General features: G+C 47.1%; 1 protein-coding gene across 2 annotated transcripts in view; it reads left to right on the top strand.

The window, feature by feature from the left end:
• SGSM1 (small G protein signaling modulator 1) overlaps positions 1–21862 on the top strand; it is a 1300548-nt gene that overhangs the window by 550445 nt on the left and 728241 nt on the right. For both annotated transcript variants that reach the window (XM_085636109.1, XM_085636110.1), the window contains exon 5: positions 7150–7302. In XM_085636109.1, coding sequence (XP_085492235.1) covers positions 7150–7302 — 153 coding nt within the window. The remainder of the gene's footprint in view (positions 1–7149; positions 7303–21862) is intronic.

Consider the following 21862-nt stretch of genomic DNA (forward strand, 5'->3'; position numbering starts at 1 on the left):
CATACGAGACCGATGTCACATCCCACAGGTGAGACCAACACTTTGTGGTCACTGCCTCCAGTTCGTGGCCACTTCCCTTGCGGAACGTGTAGCGTCTGTCCACAAACTATTAAGACCACCTCAGTGGACATAGGCACAGAACGTCCCTGGATATTACGCAACCATACGAACTGTAATTCAGAATGCGTAATTTACAGAATCACGTGTCCGTGTACCCTACATTACATAGGGTACACCACACGCAAAGTGAAGCTCCGCATAAGCGAGCACAAGAGTACCATCCGCTGCATGAGACAATCCACCCGGATGACGGAGCATTTCCTAGCCAAAAAACACAAGGCTGAGGATCTTAGGTGGCTTGTACTCGAACGCCCGTTTATTCCTCAACACATAACGGACGTCTCCCAGTTCTTATTTTCCAAAGAACAACAATGGATTTTTAAGTTGAAGACTGACACCGAAGGACTGACCGACAACATACCGTGGGCTTCTGTCTACACTTGAATCAGTTAGACTGTCTCAGTGTTAATTATTCAAATAAACACTGATGTTTGACCCAGTTCAGTTACTTTATCACTATGAGATGTCTTCATCAGTGGGAGTGGGAATATTACAACACCCCACAGCGTGCGGATATGTTTAGCTTCAGTTCCACCTACCTCGACCTCGATTTTAACACGAGATCTTTTTCTGGAGCCTAGGGCACACTGACACTACTTGAAACTAAGCAGGGATTATACATTATCAACTGTCCCACAGTCATGGTGGGTCAACCACTCCTTGTGCCTTTTCTAGGACTTAACTTATTTATGTCCAAATAACTTCAAACTGTTGAACCAACTCCTGATCAAGTAGCAAGTTGACATGACTACTTTTTCTAACACTACTGATCAGTTACACTCGAGTGGGCTCTCCATCCTCCCTGGTTGTTGCGGTGTCTCGCGCATGCATGGGTAGATTCCATTACCCCACGACGCATGCTCGCTAGATCAGTTACACTCGAGTGCTCCGATCGATCGGCACTAAAGATTGGGCTTTCCATCCTCCTTGAGTGTTGCGTTGCCTCGCGCATGCGTGGGTAGATTCTTCTACTCCACGACGCATGCGCGCTAGACACACGAGGTCCCCACTAGTGACGCTATTTATACCCCACACCGCACTTTAAACGCTGGCGGTCTTATTATATGGTGACTCGCTTCGTTTTACTATGTTGCAACACATTCGAGCTCGCACCGACACGGTACATCTACGTAGTGTCTAGCACTAACGCATGCGCGTTTTGATCAGCATTCGCTTCAGGCGCATGCGCTCTACTGTGCATAGACGCCGTTTCTATGAATGTGAACACACAGCTGATTACAATTCAAGACGCACGCGTCTCACACGAGCGCTACTAATAGCAGCCTCCCCTTCCTGTCGATACCTCCCAGACAGCTTGTGAGTCAGTCAGAGGTATCGACGGACAGGTAAGGTGGCAGGCTGCGTGCGCTTTGTGCTCACTTCATTGGTGGATATACTCCTTGACATAGAACTGGTTGGTGATTACTGGTACAGATTCTATTACTAGAGTTAGTATCTTTCATAGTTATATCTGTCCCTGGTCATACGGGATGCCTGACAGGTTTTTGAAGAGACATTAATTTAACAACACAGACCTAGTCACAAGGTCTGACAGACTCCATGACTAGAGTTAGCTTTTCATCTATTTAATAAACAATCATTCATAGTTATGTTTGAGCTTGGTCATACTGGATGTCTGATAGGTTGTTCTAAAAAGACATCACCTTAACAATACTAGACTTATATGGGCGGTCACGAGGTCTCGAACTTTTTTAATCAATTTTGGTTCCTTTTTTAACTTGTTTAAAATATGTGTGTTGAGCTTTGAGCAGATGGGTATCAATTGGCAATCTGTCTGGTTTATTTCTCCACATCTAAACAGAGCGGTGCCTCCTTCTCCGAGCAGTCAGCCGGGTGAGGTGAGGCTGTTCTCCCACATAAAGCTGGGTAAGTCTTTTTCATCTTTCTATACAAATTTAGTATTTAAAACATCATTTTGAGTTTAGTTATTAACCTGGGCGATGCTGAATCAGCTTTGCCGTTTGGCAATCAGTAGTTGTGTTTTGATATGCATGAGGTTCATATTTTTTCTTTTTCAGGAATGAAGACACTGTTCTTACGCTCAAGTTTGAGCCTTTTCTGGTAGGGTGGCAATCGCCACACTGGTAACCCACACTCACATTTGGTGTATGGGCTTAGTTTTATCACTTTTATAATTAGTTTGGCAGTAGCTTTTTTCTTTCGGTCCTGATGAAAGCCGGGTTAAGTCACCGTAACGGCTGAAACATGTCGACCACACTTTCACACGAACCAAAGATTAGCCTGTAAAAATATATAACAGACTATAGGTTCTTTTAGACATGAAACTTGGTTGATCCACATTAAACATATTTTTTGACCAAGTATTCATTTTTAACTCCACATCACTTTTTTGCACTGCACACCACTGGAGCCCTCGACTACTTGGGTACACACCCTGGCAGGAGTTTATTTCCTTTCTGGGTATCACTGATCTGTGCACCAGGCAGAGTCCTTGCGGATCTGCGAGTTTGGGCCTAGACAGTGAGTCCCAGGAGTACCAGATGACGATGCTCCGCCAATAAGGGTGGGCTGATGGACTCCTACCTCCTGTGAGGGGTTGTCCCAACTATTTGTAGGATCTCTTGCATCTCTCTACAATAACCATTGTTTTGCTATTCTGTTCTGCAAACGGACTGTGCACCTTCTGCTGGTTTCATTGTGTCTATTTGGGATTGGAGGTGTTTCAGTCCTTAAACCAAGTCCCTTATCTTGACCCTCTTATAAATTTGTTGTATGACTCTTTTTTAATAGTCACACAGTCTGCAACATATAACATTAATGATGGATTTCCAGCTGACATTCAGCTGTTTTCTAGGTAGAGGGACTAATCTAGCCCACATTACTTGTTTTAGGCTGCGTTTTCCCAGTGCTTGGAATAAGTATGGTTGAGTACTGCGTGTTGCCTATGATGGTATCAGAGGAACATGTGTACCTTTCTCCAGTAGAGCCTTGAGGTCCATTGCCTTGACAGCTGGTGAAGCTGCCTTTTTATGGCAGATTTTCAGCAGTGTAGGACATCGCCTCATAGCCCCAGTTTTCTGTGGCCAGATTTAACTTTTCGGTGGCTGTGTTAAGGTAGTTATGCCATGGGTTATTCCCGGAGGTAAAAATGGTTTCTAAAACCGCTTTCATTGAATCTTCAGGAGCTGATTATCCAGAAGAAATAATATAGTTTTTGTGATATTAGGCCGAATTCCAAGCAAACCAGTGTGTTGTGTGTGTGTGGTGGTAGTTGGAAGATTCACTTGTACCCCATGCATTGTATTTAATATAGTTCCATTTCAAGTAGGCCGGAATTTGCTTGCTGGCCATAATAAACGGTGGCCATAAGTTTTACTTTGATCATCCTTCGAATTGCTTTGGTTGTGGGACTGTGGAGGGTGGAGTTTTATTTGCACAGGGCATATATGGTTGCTTATCTTCATCTTTTGTTGATGTGGTAGGTTTCCCTGTGTCAATAAACCATGCGCCAAGATAATTGTAGGTCTGGACGCTGTCAGTCGTCTGTGACCCTAGCCTTCTTGTATGGATAGCTACCGCAGAGTACCACTTTAGTTTTACTTGAGTTGGCCACAAGATTGCTCTTTTCATTGTATTTGTTCAGGGCATCCTGTGCCTTCTGGAGTTTTGCCTTAGTGTGCTTTAGGGGGATAACGTCATCAACATACTGCATTAGAAAGATTATTTTGTCCTATCCTCTGGGATGCCAAGTTGGTTCCTGACCATGCAGTGCCTAAGTCAGCTGTGTACCAGTTGATTAAAACAGGAGCAAGGACACAGCCCTGTTTTAACCCACGGTCTGTTGGAATTTTTGAGAGCTTAATGCGTACCCATGTCTTGGTGTAAACGACACAATAGCTTTCAGCAATTTATTTGAGATATTCCAATTTTGCAGCTTCTGCCAAAGTTTATCATGGACCAGTCCTTTGTAGTGATGATCGTTATCTACCTATGTACAACGCTAAGTTAGCATAACCGCGTTAGATGTTAGAAAGCCATCTTGCCGCTTTTGCTGCTTTTGCACACGACACTGTAGTCACATGTTATTAGAATTGAGAAATGCTTACTCGACTTTGCTTCACATGAGAACTGTCTGTTGTTAACATCTTAAACAGTGAATAGCGACCTTGGTCTGTACACAGTGTAACAGAAACAGTCTGGATCGCTAGACGGTGCATGTTGTTGAGTTCAGGTTGATCGGCCCACCAGTTTAGCCATAATGCGCACGCAGCTGCAAATACCTGAAAGTCGAATGCTTTTAATATTACAGTGTTGCATGTTTTTCAACACATTCGGAAGAAGAGCGTTCCTAGGAGCAGAGCATAGCTGATCCTGTGATGTGAACTCTCTGAGCTGATTTATACGGTATGGGGTTCCCCATTCAAGCCTAGAGACCTTTTATTAGTCTAATAATACTATTAGTGTGTTAGAGAAAGGAAGGTGGCCTAGAGCCACTGTCATTTTATTATGATTGCTCCTTTCATTTTCTATGGTATTGTAACTATGCTGATGGTTTTGATTTTAATCGTTTGTCTGCTAATGTTAGCCAAACTGCTGCATATTAGGACACGAGGTTTATAAAATAAACTCTTTAAACTTTTCCCGTGTCTCTGTTTATTCTGTTGTGGACTGGTACGAGAATAATTACGAAAAGGTGTTTCTGATTCCCACCATTCCTGAGAAATATACTAAGTCGCTTGTTCTGGGTTGTCTATACATTGGGACAGCCGAGCTAAATCTCGGATAACGAATGGGACACTGATGCTGGCCGGATAGGGGTTCTGGGTTCTGAGGTGAGTTTTTGGTACACCGCAATTCACTGAGGGCCTGGGTTCCTGCGCATAGTTCTGCGCATAAGCAGAATCCCTGCAACACTTTCAAACGCGCAGCAAACTCGACCAAGTAATCTAACATGGTTAGCTTTTGGAGGTGACTGCTTGTTGACCCGGATGTTAATATTACATCTGGCCCTTAGTCCGTAACACATTTAGGAAAGCCCTTACATTTTGCATTAGTGAGTGTTTTATTTCCCGCACCAGTCAAAATGATAACACGTCTAGTGCAGTTTGCATGCTTCCCAACTATTAGCAATTGAACAGTCAGAGCGGATTTATTAAAGAAGGTCTTAGTAATACAAGTAGTTTTTCCATAGTGAAAGTATAATCTCTAAAGAAAGGACTGTTCATTCTCACCGTGTTGGATTATCTATTAGCTGCCTCTCAATCTATTATCCTAGCAGCAAGAGGATGATAAGTATAAAGATGGATCTGACTAAGCGAGTTGCAAGGTTTTTACTTGTAAAAACATAATGAAGTCTACTTTGTGATCTATGAAGGGATAAGAAAAATGACATTTCTTTGGGATATGAATTACACATTCTCTGATTTGTGAAGTTAATGTGGAAATATCATACTTACTACGTGTTTGGTCAGGGACCAATTTACATGTTCTGTCCCTATCTAAAATAAAATAAATAATGAACACCACTGTGTCAAAATGTTTCTAAATATGTTTTTTCAATATCATTCCGCCCTTGTCTCTTTGCTTTTTATATATGACAGAAATGAATTAACAAAGGCGTTATAAGGATATATGCCCACCTCTTATAGGTATATAGAATTGTGTTTAAAACTACATTGGAAACCTTGCATTTTAATAACTGAGAAACACATACTCTCAGTTTATGCTGTTGTTGTCATTAAAGTTACTCAAGGATTACATGGATTTTGGCAGATATAATTCTAAATTATTATTATCAGTAAATCCGATTGTTCCTGATTTGGCAGTGCTTCCCACCCTCTACCTTGGAGTTCTCTGACTTTCATTCTAAAGGGAATATTAATTGCATTTTTATATCCTTCGTGGTTTTCAAGGAGCACAGAAATGCCCATTACATCAAAGCTTTTTAAGGGACAAACTGCAGAATACTCAAAATGAATAACTGTGGGTTTGAAGACCTTGCGTTGTGTTCTTTAGGTAAAATTAGTTAATGACAGTAGTCTAACTTGGACTGTACTGCTCTGTTAATCTCCAGACGTTTACAGATCAGTCTTGCAAAAATAAATGAAGTCCCATTACTCTAGCTCAGTCACCAACTTAGCATCACAATTTGTACAAACTAGTTTTCCTCCTTTTAAATATTCACTGGAAGTGTAGGGGACATTTTGTGTTGCTGATTTGAAGCATGGGTTCTTGAAGATGTATTTTTATATTTCCATGAAGCAAATAAGGTAGGTAAATGAGAACATATAAAATACAGCAAAACAGCTTTCAGGAATTTAAACTCATCAAAACTCCTGATTTAAATACCAATAGAATGACTGTCTTCTAGGATGTATGATACTGTGTTATCACAGCTTTTTAGAAGATAATACTTAGCACCTTTATGTACTATAGCATCTTTAAAATGTCTACAGCATTTGTATTTTATCATCAAAAACTTTTTCCATAATTCAACGTACAAAGAAAACTATAATACACATACATCACATAAAAGAGCTAAACAGAAGATCTCAGTATCAAAGAATAAGCCACACAATTAAAATATAAAATGGACTTTGTACAGATAAGGTGGAAACAGGTACAATTGGCCATGCAAAAGCTTTAACAATATATTTATCAAAAATATATTAAATGAGTATGAAATAGCAAGTGCTGGCATAGGATGGACTGAATAAAGCACAGAGTGAATAATAGTATTTACTTCAAATATCAAACACATATGTAGTATGTGCAGGGACTCTGAGCCATAAAGTGGCCATAAAACAGGGCTCATTCCATCGTTTTTACATCTAATGAAGTTATTGGGGTAGACATCAAACGCATGAAATTGGCCCACAGTTATTTTGTAAGTGAAGGCTGTATTGCACAAAGCTCTTTGAGAAATTGCAAGAATACATGCAACACATGTTGAACTTTATGATACTTTTTTATATTGTGATCCCTTTAGTTGCTGAACACCTGAAATAATGTTATGAAAGACTAATATATACGTTTTTAACTCTTTAGGAGAAATCAGATGCAAGGCATACAGGACAGCGTACGAAAACTGCAGAAGCTACCAAGCCTTTCTCCTCAAGCAATTAAGAACCTTTGGATTCGTACTGCCCTCATAGAAAAAGTACTAGATAAAATTGTGCATTATCTTGTAGAAAACAGCAGGTATGTGGACATTTAATTGTATGTCTTTTCATCTTGTTTACCCTGTTTCTGGCTTTCAGAAATACACGACATATATATCCTGATTGTAAAAAAAGTGGCCTTTATATTAGGTGGGGAGGAGGACTGCCAGTCTAGGGAGTCCATACCCATAGGCCGTTCACACTCCCCCATTGACATCCCTTACCCTACAGCCCTCTTCTTGCAGGTACTATTCTGGGAAGATCTGCCTTTCCACCACCAGGATCCAACTGCACAGATACCCCGCAGAGCAGTGCCATGGACGCATTCACAGTTTTTTTTGTTTTGTTTTTGGAAACCTTTTTATTGAATTTTACAATTATCATACAGGGTGTACTTCAGACAATAGCTTTAATCATTGCATAACATTAATTGTTCACAGTAATATGGCGGATAACTTTGTGTCTACCGAGTAGTCCCCTATCTTCTCGCATGGGGTATGCTTAGACGTGTGCCTGTTCGGGAATATTGGGTAACAAATGGGAGTGTCTAGTTTCCGGGTGTAACCATTGTGCCCTTGTTGTTCATGTATGATGGTGGGAAGGATGGACACATTTACTGTTACTCTCTAACATTACTTCCTAGAACTCTCAAGGTTACTAGCTTATCGGCTGGGTCGACCTCCCAACAAATGGACAGTAGGGCATGTTCTACCTTCTTCACTTGGGGATAGCCTCCCACTAACGCTACACTATCCACCTCTATAGTGTGCCCACTATTGAGTTCCTTCCTGTGGCTTTAGGCATCTCCCTTTCTGAGCCCTGACTGATATAAATCAAAGCACATGCCACACTCAAAGAGTGTCTTCATCCCCTGGATTCATTACCATTTTCATACTTCTGTGAAGTGGGTTGAAAACTCTCTGTCAAAAGGTTGGAGCTCACAGGGGGTCTTACTTTTTTACCTCTGTCAGAGGCCTGACTCACCTTTCTTGTGGTCACCCCTGGTACCTTCGTGGTCACTGTGTTGCTGAGCCTGAGGTCCTCTTCCTTTCTAGGTTCCCTAGGGATGGTGATCTTGGACTCTATTAGATTCTGGTGCAGCTCTGTAAAAACCTTACAGCGCATCATAATTCTTTACTTTACTGACCTTCACCCAACCATCCAGTTCCTTACTGGACAAATTCATAAAATCCTCCAAAGACTGGTGCGACTGTTTCTGGGCAGCCCAAACATCAGGCGATACTTTTCAGGGATTAAACTAAACTTATGTGTGAGGACCTATTTAATAGAAGCATAGTTAACCTGGTCAGCTGCTTCTGGGGCCAATAATGGATCTCTCTCAATAAAGGGCATGTCCTTTTCTGAGACTCTTTCATACGCAAGTCAGCATCATAAGCTGCAAACCATCTATCAGCGTCATCCCCTACCTCATAAAAAGGCACCAGGTCTTTCAGGATGTGGACTCTGTTTAACTCGCCTAGTTTTGAATTGCTGCCATCATTATCATTGGACTAGAATGCCATTTGATACCTCAAGTCATCTTGCTTGTGGACTCCTCTTGTGGACCAGCAGGGCTTTCTTCTCTTCTAAGGCCAATGTCAACTTTTTCTCCTCAGCAGCCACGGCCAACTTTGTTTCCTCATGGGCAAAAGTAGCTGCTGCGATTTCAAGGCCCTCTCAGCCTTCCTGCCCTCCAGTCCTGATAGGGACAAACTGAGAGAGGACTCACTGATATCTGTCCTGGACAACACAGGTGATGCTTCTCCTTAGGGAGAATCTTCCTCTGGCACTGGAGCCTCTTCGACTTCAATCTCATTCTTCTCCGAGGTGGACTGTAGCTGACAGGCCTCTTTGCCAGGCACTGATGGCAATGTTGTAATCCTCCGTCTTGTATTCCGTGCTCAACTTCAGCCCTCACTGCACATGCTCCTCAACCTTGCCAGGCTTAGGCTGTCCATATTAGCCAGATCCACCCCCATGTTTCCCAAAGACTTAAGGTGCAAAAATTGATTGCAGAAATGAATTTAGGAAAAATAAAAAGTGATTTAAAGTCAATTTAAAGGGGTATGTTTAATTTCAAGTTAAAGCATTGTACTGCAAAACACAAGTCCTAGATATTGCTGCTGCTACCAATGTAAAAAACGGGATTATGGTGTGGGCAGTTTCCCACCTGATGGAATAATGATGCTACCTTGTTAGAATAAATCCCAAAGTCACTAAATTAACCTGGGCTCAATCTCCTGCTAGCTATGCCACAGAGTAGACATGTATAATTTAGAACAATGTGTAAAGTATTTATTCAGTACAAAGACAGTAATATAGACAAAACACCAAGCAACAAAAATCCCACACTGTATTAAAATGTTTTAAACAAAATGATTCCAAGCAACAACATTCCAAAAAAAAGGTACCAGAGATGTGATTGTTTGAATTTTTAAGTCAAAGCAGCAGCAAAAGATGCCAATGATCGCGGAAGCACTCGGCCAGGACCTAGACAAGAGTTCAGGCTGACCGTGATGAAGCGCCGGTTTGATGCACCAAGTAGGTTCTTTCCGGTCTAAGATATTACCTTATGACTTAGTCTTTTATATGGAACTCAAAATTTTCTGATGGTGCAAGCCTGAAGCTGTATCCAAATAAGGTGCATCAAAATCGAATACCGTTTTCTGCAATGTCTCCCTGACTGTTCCGGAGGTCTTGGAAGTCCAAAAGTCTGAACCTTTTGGGGTTTCTGGACCTGCTCCTTTGGAACATTTCTAAGGCTCCCAGGACCACAGAGACAGCACTCAGAGGCCAGTCCTCAGTCATCAGCGGCCACTAGCAATTTCCCATCCAGGTCCAGTTAGTACTATTGTCTGCAAGACCACTTTCAGCATGGCTTCTTGTAGCCACACAGGAGGTCAGCCAAAAGTACCATTATCATCCACTTCTTTGTCCTGGGTACAAGAGGGAGCAGGCCTGTGTTTGCCTTTATTATCACATTCAAGCCCCCCCCCCCCTGCTGGACAAGGGGGCATTTTCTGGTGGGGTTAAGGCATTACGTCTTCTTAAACTCACACGTACAACCTATATCACAAAGTAAATTTACAATTTGACTGCCTTGAACTTGGAAGCATGTAAATGTCACAGTTTTGGTTGTTATCAGTTGAGTGAGGAGAGAGATGCTGAACACACATGCTGGGCTCCTAAATAGGCAGACAACGTCACAAGCATTATAGAGTGAGGACCGTGCCCCTTTGACTAAACAAGTCTTGAGAAATAGTCATTATTTATTTAAAAAAAACACAAAGGACATGAGTAACAAAAGGATGCATGTGGCCCTGTAGGTTTTTAGGCTGCTGTAGTCAGACTTCACATGGTAGGCCTAAAGCCATGCTTTACAGGTCATCCTTGTGGAGTCACTTGTATTTTCTGCTGCAGTACGCACGTGGCATTTAACGTCCAGACCCTGATTGTATTCCATACGCCATATACTAGGGACTTATAGGCAAGTTAAATGTCAATCAGGGGTAAGCCAAGTTAACCGTGTTTAAAGGGGGAGAAAAGGCATCTTACTCCTGTTTCACAGGGGTACACAGAGTTCAGAAATCAGCAAAAATCGGTTCCAGAAAAATGCGAAAAATCTGCGGTGACCATGCAGAAAATGCAGATTTGTAAGACTTATTTGTACCTTTTTTCTTTCTGTATGGTACAACATGTTCTAAGCAAGAACTTCTACTTGTTTTCACCCTCTGCTTCCTATTTTACTATCTTTTTCCCCTTAACTATTTGATACGTTCATCCTCTTGAATATTGAACAGCTCTTTGCGTTTGTATCTGTGCATATCTATATACATGTATGTATAGATGGATTGGTAAATAGATAAAAGCAATTCCAGCTGCTGTGTACTCCATTGCTGACTGGAAGGGCTGAAACCCGAGGGCCACCATTTGGTGAGATAAAACAGTAAAGAGTTTTAGCATTTATCATTTTGATTATATATGTTTGTAGTTGGCTTCGATTTGAGAGTTTCAGCTGAAGAGCCCCACATTTGAGGGCCCGTTATAAAGGGTCAACATTATTATTTTGGTAGTCCGCCTGCATGTGTACATTACCAATGGATAGTTCTACAAGTGTTGCTGTAAGAAATGAAGCAAAAAGAGAAGCAGTGATCTCCTCTTGCCTGTATAAAACAAATAGACAGATGTTCTAGTTCACAATATTAGCATAGCAATTCCTTTATTGTTCTTTTCCATATAACCAAGGATTATATACATTTTATTCTAGGGTTTCATTTTATTAAGAATATTTAACGCAAAAGACTCTTTCATGCAATCTGAACATGACATAGCGTACAAATGCAGAGAAAAGCATTACAATACTGCATAATGGTCATGTTTGTACTATATGAAGGAAGTTATCTGCAAATGGGTGTCTTGTGAAGCGTAGTCCTACTTTGCAGCTCAAAGCATTTAATCTCCTAATATTAAAGGGGAGCTGGTCCAGTGCCCAAAACGTTAGGGCTTAGCAGGATGCTTGTTGCGGCAGGCAGCATGTTTGACATATAATTAAAATACCATTCTCATGACCACGAGGAGTTTTTGTTTGAGCTAGGGCAATCCTGGTGGCCATTATTGCCATGTCCTATAAAGTCGAAAAGGGTCGATATCGGATACTTGTTGCTATTGCCTGCACCGGAATTGTGAGATTCAGTTGAATATATTTGTTCATTTTGGAAGTTATTGTACTTATTCTGCTGTAGATAGTAAACATTTGTGCCTTTTTCATTTTTGGTAACTTTCAACCTATTTGAACAGAAAAAATATCCAAGATGTGCTCTATGCAGTATAAGTCATTGAAACTCAGTTTATTGGAATTCCATAGTGTTGAGGTTAAACCAATATCCTTGTGGCAGTCTTGCTGCCTTGGCCTGCTTTCTCTGAGTCAATGCTCACATTTAACAAAGCCATTTTTGATACTCTGGGGGCACCTGGTGTACGCCTTGCTCTTAACCCACAAGTGAACAGGAGGTGGCCAGGCTTCACGGCCTGGCACGGGGTGCCCCTGATTTTGTGATGCATCATCCTACTCAAGAGTCTGGCAGTCCATACTTTCAACAGTAAAGTGAGCCTGAATGAAATATTTCCTAGCTATTGTAACAGAACATTTTAATTCTATTAAGGTTGCAGAGGTGAGGATTATGCTATTCCGTCTTCACTTTATTAACAGCAGACATTAGAGAAATAAATACCAAAGACTACATTTTTCACAACCCTTGAGCAAAAGAGTCACAGTTCAAAACTACTACAATGTCATTGTTATAAGATTGTAGACACTAGATCGGAAAAGGTCCACCAGACGGTACCAGAGATATAGATTTTGCAAGTGTTAGAAATTGGGTTTCTGGTTGGCAGAGGTATGCACCCTGTCCAAGCAGGAACCACAATCCTAGTCTGGGTACTTAACAGACACACTGTAAATTTTCCCGTGCTCAGCCCCCGGTAGCTTGTCACAGAGCAGTCAAGCTCAACTTAAAAGGCAATGTGTAAGGTTTTTGTGCAACACTTCAAACAGTGAAAACACCACAAAATAGATACCACACCTGGTTAGAAAAATAGAGATTAATGTAACAAACAAAACAAGAGCAAACAGGCAAACATCCAATAAGTAGAACCAGAGTTTTAAAAACAATATATTGAATTATGGTGCCTAAAATCATAAAGCACCAAACAGGGCTATCTGGTCGCCCTAGACCGGGGCAAAGTCAAAGTTTCAGTCCGTCCACTATGGAGTGTGGGCCGGCTACAGGGTTCAGGTTTGAAGCGCTGCAAAGTACCTTAGTTGCGTTGTTGACAGAGCCAGGATGCAAGAAGCAAAGGGGCAATGCGTCATTGCCGGACAGCAGTAGGAAGGCGATTCGTCGGCTTCGAGCCGGGCAAAGTCGAGGATGCGTTGGGAGTGGAGGCGATGTGATGTCCTTGATACTTGCAGGAGCAGTAATGTGCACTCATTGCGGGAGATGTACCAGTTCTGAGCGGTGCAACTGCATTGATGTGTGGATTTCTGCTGTAGCAGCATTGTATATACACTTCCAAGGGACTAGACTAGATTTTTTTTAAATTTCTTTTTATTAATGAAAAACAAACAAAAATCAGCACAGATGCACAAGGCGTACTTACACATTATACGTGGGAGAAGGTTGCACAATTACATTTGGTAAGTTAGAATTGCAATCGAATATATATCTCTACGGCACGGTTTTAACAAATCAAGGTGTGGCCTGGTCATCTAGGTCGATGCTACGAGCTGGAGTACAAATCTCTCCACGGTATGAGTTCCAGGCCCCCCAAACCAACGACCACTTCTTCGGGCTCCCCCTTGCAACATGGACAGTCTTTTCCATGAACATGCACCAGTCCATGTTTTTCTCCCAGTCCGTGAGGGTAGGGGTCTGGGTGCCAACCCATTGTTGAGCTATATTTCTTTTAGCCACCATTAGTCCCAATGTCACCCAGTTCCTGCCCATCCTTCCCACATCCGTAGGTTCCCACACGTTCAATAAGCATCTCTTCGCCTCAAGGCATATGTCTAACCTCAATACTTCGCTCATCAACGTGTGGATCTGACGCCAGTATCTCCGAATTAGATCACACTCCCATATTATATGCATGAACGTTCTCTCCAATCCGCACTGACGCCTGCATTCACCCCCCTCATCCCTCCCCATTCAAACCAGACAGGGCCAAGTGACATACACTCTGTGGAGAATTTTAAGCTGGACAAGTCTCAGCCTGGCTGAGATGGCCACTTCCTTCGGGGAGGATAAGGCCTCCTGCCACTCCTCGTCGTCTAGCTCAAAACCGTCCCTCTCCCGCTTTGCCCTGAGTCCCTGTAGGAGTTCAGCTACGTTATTGATTAGCTTTTTATAGGTGAGGGATGTCGTTTTAACTGGTAGGTAGCCGTCAAGCAGTCTGTCCTCGAGAGAGTATAGTCTGGAAGCGAGAAGCCTGAGGGTATATGTGCCTGAAATGCATGGCGGATCTGGAGATATCGAAAATGTTCTGTGTTTGCTAGCTCATATTTCTGTTGTAAATAAGAAAAGGACACCACCTCCCCCCCAACCCACAAATCCCCAATGGTTGAGATCCCGATAAGGTCCCACTTGTCGAATCCCTTTGACTGCCAAAGATCACCTAGGATCTCGGAGTCCCAGAGCGACGTGGCTGCCGTCATTTTCCGTTCCCAACCCAGACTTTTGGTGGCGGTGTGCAAGACCTCCACCGAATGCTTCTTTGGCCCAGTCAGGGGGAAACGCTTTGGTCTGGAGTATAGGGCTCTGTAGTAATTTCCCCCCGGGAGCACCCATCGGTCCATTGCGTAGCTCGGTTCATCTAGTCTTCGGTATGTACAGTGATTGATAGCCGCGAGATGCGCCGCCCAATAGTATTTTCTGATGTCGGGGAGACTGATACCACCATCGTACAAGCTAAGGGTAAGTTTGTGGAATGCTATCCTAGGCTTTCCATCCCATAACAGATCCCTCTGCATGCCCTAGATTTCTTAGAAGTAGCTGGCAGGTATCGGATCTGGGAAGTTCTGTAGTACATTCAGAAAGCGAGGCAGAGACATCATCTTGAAGAGTGCTGTTCTTCCCAATAGTGAGAGAGGGAGCGCCCTCCACGCTGCAGCGTCTCGTTTCAACCTTTGTAGGGCCGGGATTAAGTTACGATCATAACGGAGCTATGAGGAGCTGTGAGGAGTCAACTGTGCCCTCATTTTCTTGGAAATAGTGATCTATCGCCTATATTAGGGCCTTGCGTATTGCAGGGTCTCGGAGGTGCCATGGGTTGATAGGGGCCACTCTGCCCTCCCCCTCCCCCCACCCGCCCAACACTACATGTGTCCAGACAGGGGAATGGTCGGAAATACCTCTTGGCAGATGTCTTATTTCACGGATAAATGTGAGTTGTGTGGAGGGGACGACGACATAGTCAATTTGTGAGAAACTAATATGTGCCCTGGAATAGAATGTGTGTTGGAAACTGTCCGGGTGAAATGCTCTCCAGGCATCGTCTAAACCAAGTGCCTCCAGAAAGTCTGGTAGCTATCTTGCACCCATGCCAGTCGCTCGTGGAGGATACCTATCTAACACTCCAGAGACCACAAGTTAAAGTCTCCTCCCATCAGCGGCAAGCTTTCCGGCAGTGAGAGTAGCACCGTCCCAAGTTCCTTGAATGTGTGAGCCTGTAGACCAGGCGGAACGTAGATTGACAAGCAGGTGACTGTACGTTGTCCCATTGTCCCGTTATGCCTGGAGAAGTACCACATCCGGCGCTTGTCTCCTGTTGTATTGTTCACACAGCGCTTGACCTTGTCCCGCGGCCCGTTTACATTCCAGCTCAATACCTTAAGATTGCAGTCCTCGTGCACGTGCATTCAAGTAGTCCATAGCCATCACCCCCCCCCATTTATCGACATTACCCGTGCTGATTCAGAACAAACCAAACAACATTACCCCGAACCCAATAGCCCCCCTCCCTGCCCCCCTGCTCTTTGGGCTTCAAACTGCCCATACTTCTAACTCGCAGAGTGCCTGTCGCCCAACTGAAAACTAAAAGTAGTAACGTGGGTGTGAAAGAGCCGCTCCCTTCCTCTCTCCCCCCCGAAAATGCAAATAATGTCTCTACTGCTCTGCAAGATGATGAGTCCCAAAATCTGTGCCTCACTAATTACTGAGGAACCCTTCAAAACAATATCCCCACCACGACCTAATACCTGAGGCCCTCGTCGACACCGGGGGCCATAGTATTGCCTCGAAAGGTGCATAGATCCCCAGTCTGGCAGCTATGTTATGTCCAGCATAGTGCTCTAGTCCGAAGAGCCGAGGTCTCGCTCCCTGACCCCCCGCTGATTCTCCAGCCAGTCTGATGCCGATTCCAGGGTATCGAAAAACCATGCTATACCATCTCTCTCCACCCATAGCTGTGAGGGGAACAGCATGGCATATTTCAGTCCTCTGTATCTGAGTGTCCTCTTTACCTCTAGAAAGCGTTGCCGCTGGACTGCCTGTGTAAAGTCTGGGAAGAAGGAGATCGTGGCATTTTCGTACTTGAGTGGTGGGCTTGTCCTGGCGTTCTGAAGGATCACGTCTCTGTCGCTGTAGTTCAACACTCGTGCAAACATTGGCCGCGGGGGAGCTCCGGGCTTTGGCCGTCCCCCAGGGACCCTGTGCGCCCTTTCTGCCACAAAGAATTTCGACAGGCCTTTGGGCTGGAGGTGGGTGAGTATGAGGTCTTCGACAAACAAGTCCGGGGCCTGCCCCTCCGTGCGCTCCGGCACTCCCAAAATGCGCACATTATTATGACGGGTCCATCCCTCGTAATCGTCAACTTTACCTTCAGCGAACTTGCGAAAGGTTTTTAACTTGCGTATCTCGATCTGCAACTGGGAGGTGTTGTCTACTAGGCTCGTAGCAGTGATCTCCAGTTGCTTGACCTTTTCATTTATCTTCGACAGGTCTGCTCGTATCAATGTGACGTCCGTGGATATCACATCCATTCTCTGCTCCAGGAACGACCTCATGCCAGAGATGCCAGAGATGGCCTCCATGACGTCCTTGAGTGTGAGCTCCGCGGGGTTGTCTTCAGTTCCACTGCCCGTCTTGTCTTTGGTCCGCTGGTCGTGTGGTGAGGCCTTCGGGCACGTGTAGCGATCCAATTTGTTCTGCTGGACCAGTCTGGAACCCTTCGAGCCCGACATAATATTTGAGAACAGTGTCGACCCAGATGTTGTCACAGGCAGCCCCCGTCGCGATCCCCAGTCCCTCTTAGCAGCAACTCGCCAGCAGATAGTCTTAGCCCTCTCTCACGCCCTCTAAACCAGCAATTTCAATGAGATGGGGTCCCCACCGCCAGCCACAACGAGTTGACGTAGTCAGTTCAGCCGGGTCTGCAGTCTCCACTTGCAGGCCTCTCTGCGCACTTGATTCTGGCCACGGATTGGAGTAGGTTTCTGGGGTTCTTTCAATTCTCACATTCGCTCATCAGCACTCTCCTTCCCAGCTCCACTGGGCATGCACACTGATTGTGTACTATGAAGGTCCCTCCAGCCCCCCCCTGGGTGGGAGCATTGCTGCAGCTTGAAGCGGTCACGGAGGTCTGGTGCCAGGTCGGGGATATTCGCCCGGATGGGCTGATTTGGCCGGATGTCACCGGTGTCGGAGTGAGCCCCCCAGGGGTGCAGGTGGCGGCGCTAGATTGATGGGCTGCAGTACCGTGTGATAGGGCAAGAGCGCGCCGCGGCCGTGAGTGGAGCCCACACGACTGCACCGACCCCGCGGTTCAAGTCCCTTGAAGCTCTCGGCCGGTGCCACCGGGCGTAGTCACGTCGTCGGCTGCCCCCTCAACTTCACTGCCCGGCTGCAAAGCTCAAGGAGGCCGCTGATGGACTTCGCCGTTTCTTCGGATTGTTTGGGCACACGGCCGCGAGGAAGGTAGCGGCGGACTCAGCTGAAGTTCCGGTGCAAGATTTTGAGCAGTTAGACCGGATTTATGTGCCGGATCGTTGTGGCGAAGGTGTTTGTGGACGGAGGTCATCTAACCAGCAGCCACCATGGATCGGTGCTTGGCCACGCCCCCGACTAGATTTATTTTTGTTAGTTATTTTTATTGAGTTTCAAACGAGATGACAGAACAGTATACAACAATTGGGGTTAAGACTGAGTTCGGGGTTACATATTTGAGGATACCAAGAATTTGTATTGTGCGTCAACAAGGAAGCAAGGTTAGAGAGAGAAAGGAGGGAGGGAAATACTCAGTAAGCAAAAATTAATATGGTGACAACTGCAGTCTAGCAACGCAATCAAGATCGCGGCCTAACACTCGCTCACTCTCCTCCTTGGGCCCCAACAGCCATTCTCCGAGGACCCGCTCCAACTCACAAGCCGGTCCCCCCCCAGATCCACCACACTTCCAGGAGTTGCAGCTTCCTCCAAGTCAGTTTGGGCCCATAAATACACATGTCTTTGGGGCAGGCACGTGCTGGCATCTGAAAGAAAAACGTTAGTTAGATTCCTCACCTTAGAATATCCCCAGGCGTCAGGCTGGATCCGGAAAGATTTTTCGTCAGCAATACCCCTTGCGCATCGCTAGGCATCGTCTGCGGCTACGCGTCCGTCGTCGGCGTCATGCGCCGGAATGACGTTGTCGGAGTACTTAGACGCCGCCCTCGCGCTCTGACATCAGTTCTTCTTTTTTCCGCGCCAGACAGCGCCGATCCGGGAAGAGCTTACCCCTTTAGTCACTTGTTGACTAAAACTTTTTGGACTCTTTTGTCTGCTCGTCGACTTGAACTGGTGCCGGTAGGATGCCTGGTTTTAAAGCCTGTGACTCCTGTCACCGACTGAAGTCGGTAACGGACTACCATCGCCAGTGCCTTTACTGCCTTTGGGGCCGACCACGACGCGGAGTCGTGCCTCGACTGCCGGGCCTTGACCTCGAAGGCTTGGAGCGAGCGGTCCCGCAAGCTTCTTGAGCTCCGACACTCGGCTCCGTGCCGTTCACGGTCCCGGTCCAGGCGGAGGTCGAAGGACCGGTCGCGGAGCCGCAGCCACCACCACCGCTCGTTGGGTTCCAAGTCGAAACATAGTAAGAAGTCCAAGAGACGACATCACTCTTCGGGCTCCCCTCGCTGGTCGCGCGACTCGGTCTAGGGTCCGGGTGGTACCACCCCCGCGGCTCCGTCGGAGCCGTGTCCGTCCCCATACCCGCCGGTCCCTGGGACTGACGCGATTCCGGCGGAGATCAGTGCCTTCCTCTCAGCCATGAGGAGCCTGGCTCTGCCGTTGACGCCTGCCAGTGCACCTTCGGGCCCCGCAGGCTCGACTGGGAGGCCTAGCGAGCCGGCAGCTCCGGCCCCGGCGCCGTCGTCGACTTCGGTCCCGACGCCGCAGGTCCCCATGGGATCCAGGCCTGGATCTCAGTCGATGCCGGTTGACCTCACGACGCCTCCTCCGCCGGCGTCGACACCGGTTCTGCCCCCAGTGCCGTCTCCGGACGACGCCGTTCCCCGGTTCAGCCCCGGTTCGGGCCCGACGCCGATGGGTGACCATTTCATCTTCCGCCCGGCTCCGATCATTCCCCCTGTTTATCAGGAATCGGATGACGGTGGCGACTAGGAGGGGCCTGATGACCCTCTGGCCCGCCAGGGCCAGTTATCACAGGACTGGGCAGATGAGCTGGGGGATTCCAGTGGCCTTGACACCTCCCCTGACACTGGCTTCATCTCTCCTCCGACCGTGGCTTCGGAGAAAGGTGCTACCTTTTCTGTGGCGTTGCGTAAGGCGGCCGAAGCCCTCGGGCTGGAGCTGCCTACTGTGGGCGTGAGGACTAACCTCCTCACTGAAGTGCTCCAACCGTCAGCAAGCTCCTCGGAGCCTCTGCTGCCGTTTAGCGAAGCACTGATAGACGTTCTCAAGGGCACCTGGTCCAAGCCCTCCACAGTACCTCCTGTGGATCGGAACGTGGCCCGACACCACCGCCCTGCACCAGGCGACCCCAGTTTTCTGTCCCAACACCCCACCCCTGAGAGCCTGGTTATGAAGGCCTCTACTTCCCAGACCTCCTTCCCGTCCGCTCCCCCGGATCCGGAATCCAAGAGACTGGAGCAGTTTGGCAAAAAGCTGTTTTCCTCCCTTAGTTTAGGGCTGCGGTCTATTAACACCGCTTGTCTCTTGGACCGTTACTCCCACTCTCTGTGGGATACGGTGGAGGACGTGCTGCCCCTGTGCCCGGAGGAGGCCCGGACACGGCTCGCCCAGGCTCTTGCCGATGGGTGGGACGCAGCGCAGTATGCCATCCCATGTGGTTTGGACACGACGGACTCGCTTGGCAGGGCAATGTCATCCACAGTGGCGCTTCGTCGTCACGCCTGGTTGCGGTCCACGTCTTTTTCCGGGGATGTCCAGAGCACCCTCATGGACATGCTCTTTGATGGCAATCGCCTCTTTGACGACAAAGCGGACAGTGCGCTGGAGCGCTTTAAGGACTCCAGGGCTACGGCCAAGTCCTTGGGTCTCTCGGCCCCGTGCTCGCAAACTTACGCTTTTCTCCCCTTTAGTGGCCAAGGAAGGGGCGCCCCCTCACATCCGCCTAGCCACAGGCCGCAGACCCATCCTCCACACGGTCGCGGCCGTGGATTCCGCCGAGGCGGTACAGGGGGTCAACGTGCCGGTCCATCCACATCCACCCCAGCAGCATCCGCCTCAAAGCCTTCCTAGTCCGTGCTTTCAGGCCCATTCCACGCCAGTGGGCGGCAGAGTTCGCCATCACCTGCTCCACTGGCGTTCCATCAGTTCTGACAGGTGGGTGCTGAAAATCATCCGAAGGGGCTACTCCCTCCCCTTCAAGACGACCCCTCCAGCCATGCCACCGCAGTGCCACGCATGTCGGGGGATCACTTGAATCTTCTACGGGAGGAAGTTGTGGCCCTCTTGGCCAAAGGGGGCGTCAACCGCGTTCCTGGTTCAGAAGTAGACCGTGGTTGTTATTCCCACTACTTTCTGGTTCCCAAGAAGGGCAAAGGGGGCCTACGCCCTATCTTGGACCTCAGGAGCGTCAATGCCTTCCTCCGGAAGGAGAGGTTCAAGATGCTCACCTTAGCTCAGGTTCTGGCTTCCCAAGACCCTGGAGACTGGATGGTAGCGTTGGACTTGCAGGACGCTTATTTTCACATCCCCGTCCTGCCGGCCCACCGGCGTTACCTGCGTTTCATGGTTGGTCAGGAGCATTTTCAGTTTACTGTGCTCCCCTTCGGCCTCACCAGTGCCCCTCGGGTGTTCACGAAAGTGATGGCGGTGGTCGCAGCTCATCAGGGGTTCCAGTCTTCCCCTATCTCGACGACTGGCTGTTGAAGGCGGGCTCGCCCCAGCAAGCTGTCTCCCACCTCCAGACTACGGCCGACCTCCTGCATTTGCTGGGGTTCTCCATCAACGTGCCGAAGTCGCATCCGAGTCCCTCGCAGAAGCTCCTTTTCATCAGGGCGGTTCTGGACTCAGCGCAGTTCCGGGCTTATCCTCCGGAACAGCGGGTCCGGGATATTCAGACTCTGATTCCCATCTTTCAGCCTCTATCCCGGGTTTCGGTCAGGTTGGTGCTGCGGCTTCTGGGTCTGATGGCCTCCTGCATCCTGTTAGTGCATCACGCCAGGTGGCGAATGCGGGATCTGCAGTGGGACCTGAAGTTTCAGTGGTCCCAGCATCGGGGCAACCTGTCCGACCATGTCTTGATCTCGGAGGGCACCGCAAAGCAGTTGTAGTGGTGGCTCACTAACCGCGATTGGATCAGCAGCAGATCCCTCTCCCTACCCCACCGGGAGCACGTAGTGGTGACGGATGCGTCCCTCCTGGGATGGGGGGGCCACATGGGGGAGGCGGAGATCAGAGGACTCTGGCCTCCGGCGGAGTCTCGGCTCTATATCAACTTTTTGGAGCTGACAGCGATCCGACTTGCACTGAAGGCATTCCTTCCCATTGTCCGGGGAAGTGTGGTGCAGGTGTTCACGGACAACACCACCACCATGTGGTATTGCAACAAACAGGGCGGGGTGGGGTCGTGGACCCTTT

The sequence above is a fragment of the Triturus cristatus genome, chromosome 11 (genome assembly GCF_964204655.1).
Source record: "Triturus cristatus chromosome 11, aTriCri1.1, whole genome shotgun sequence".
NCBI lineage: Eukaryota > Metazoa > Chordata > Amphibia > Caudata > Salamandridae > Triturus > Triturus cristatus.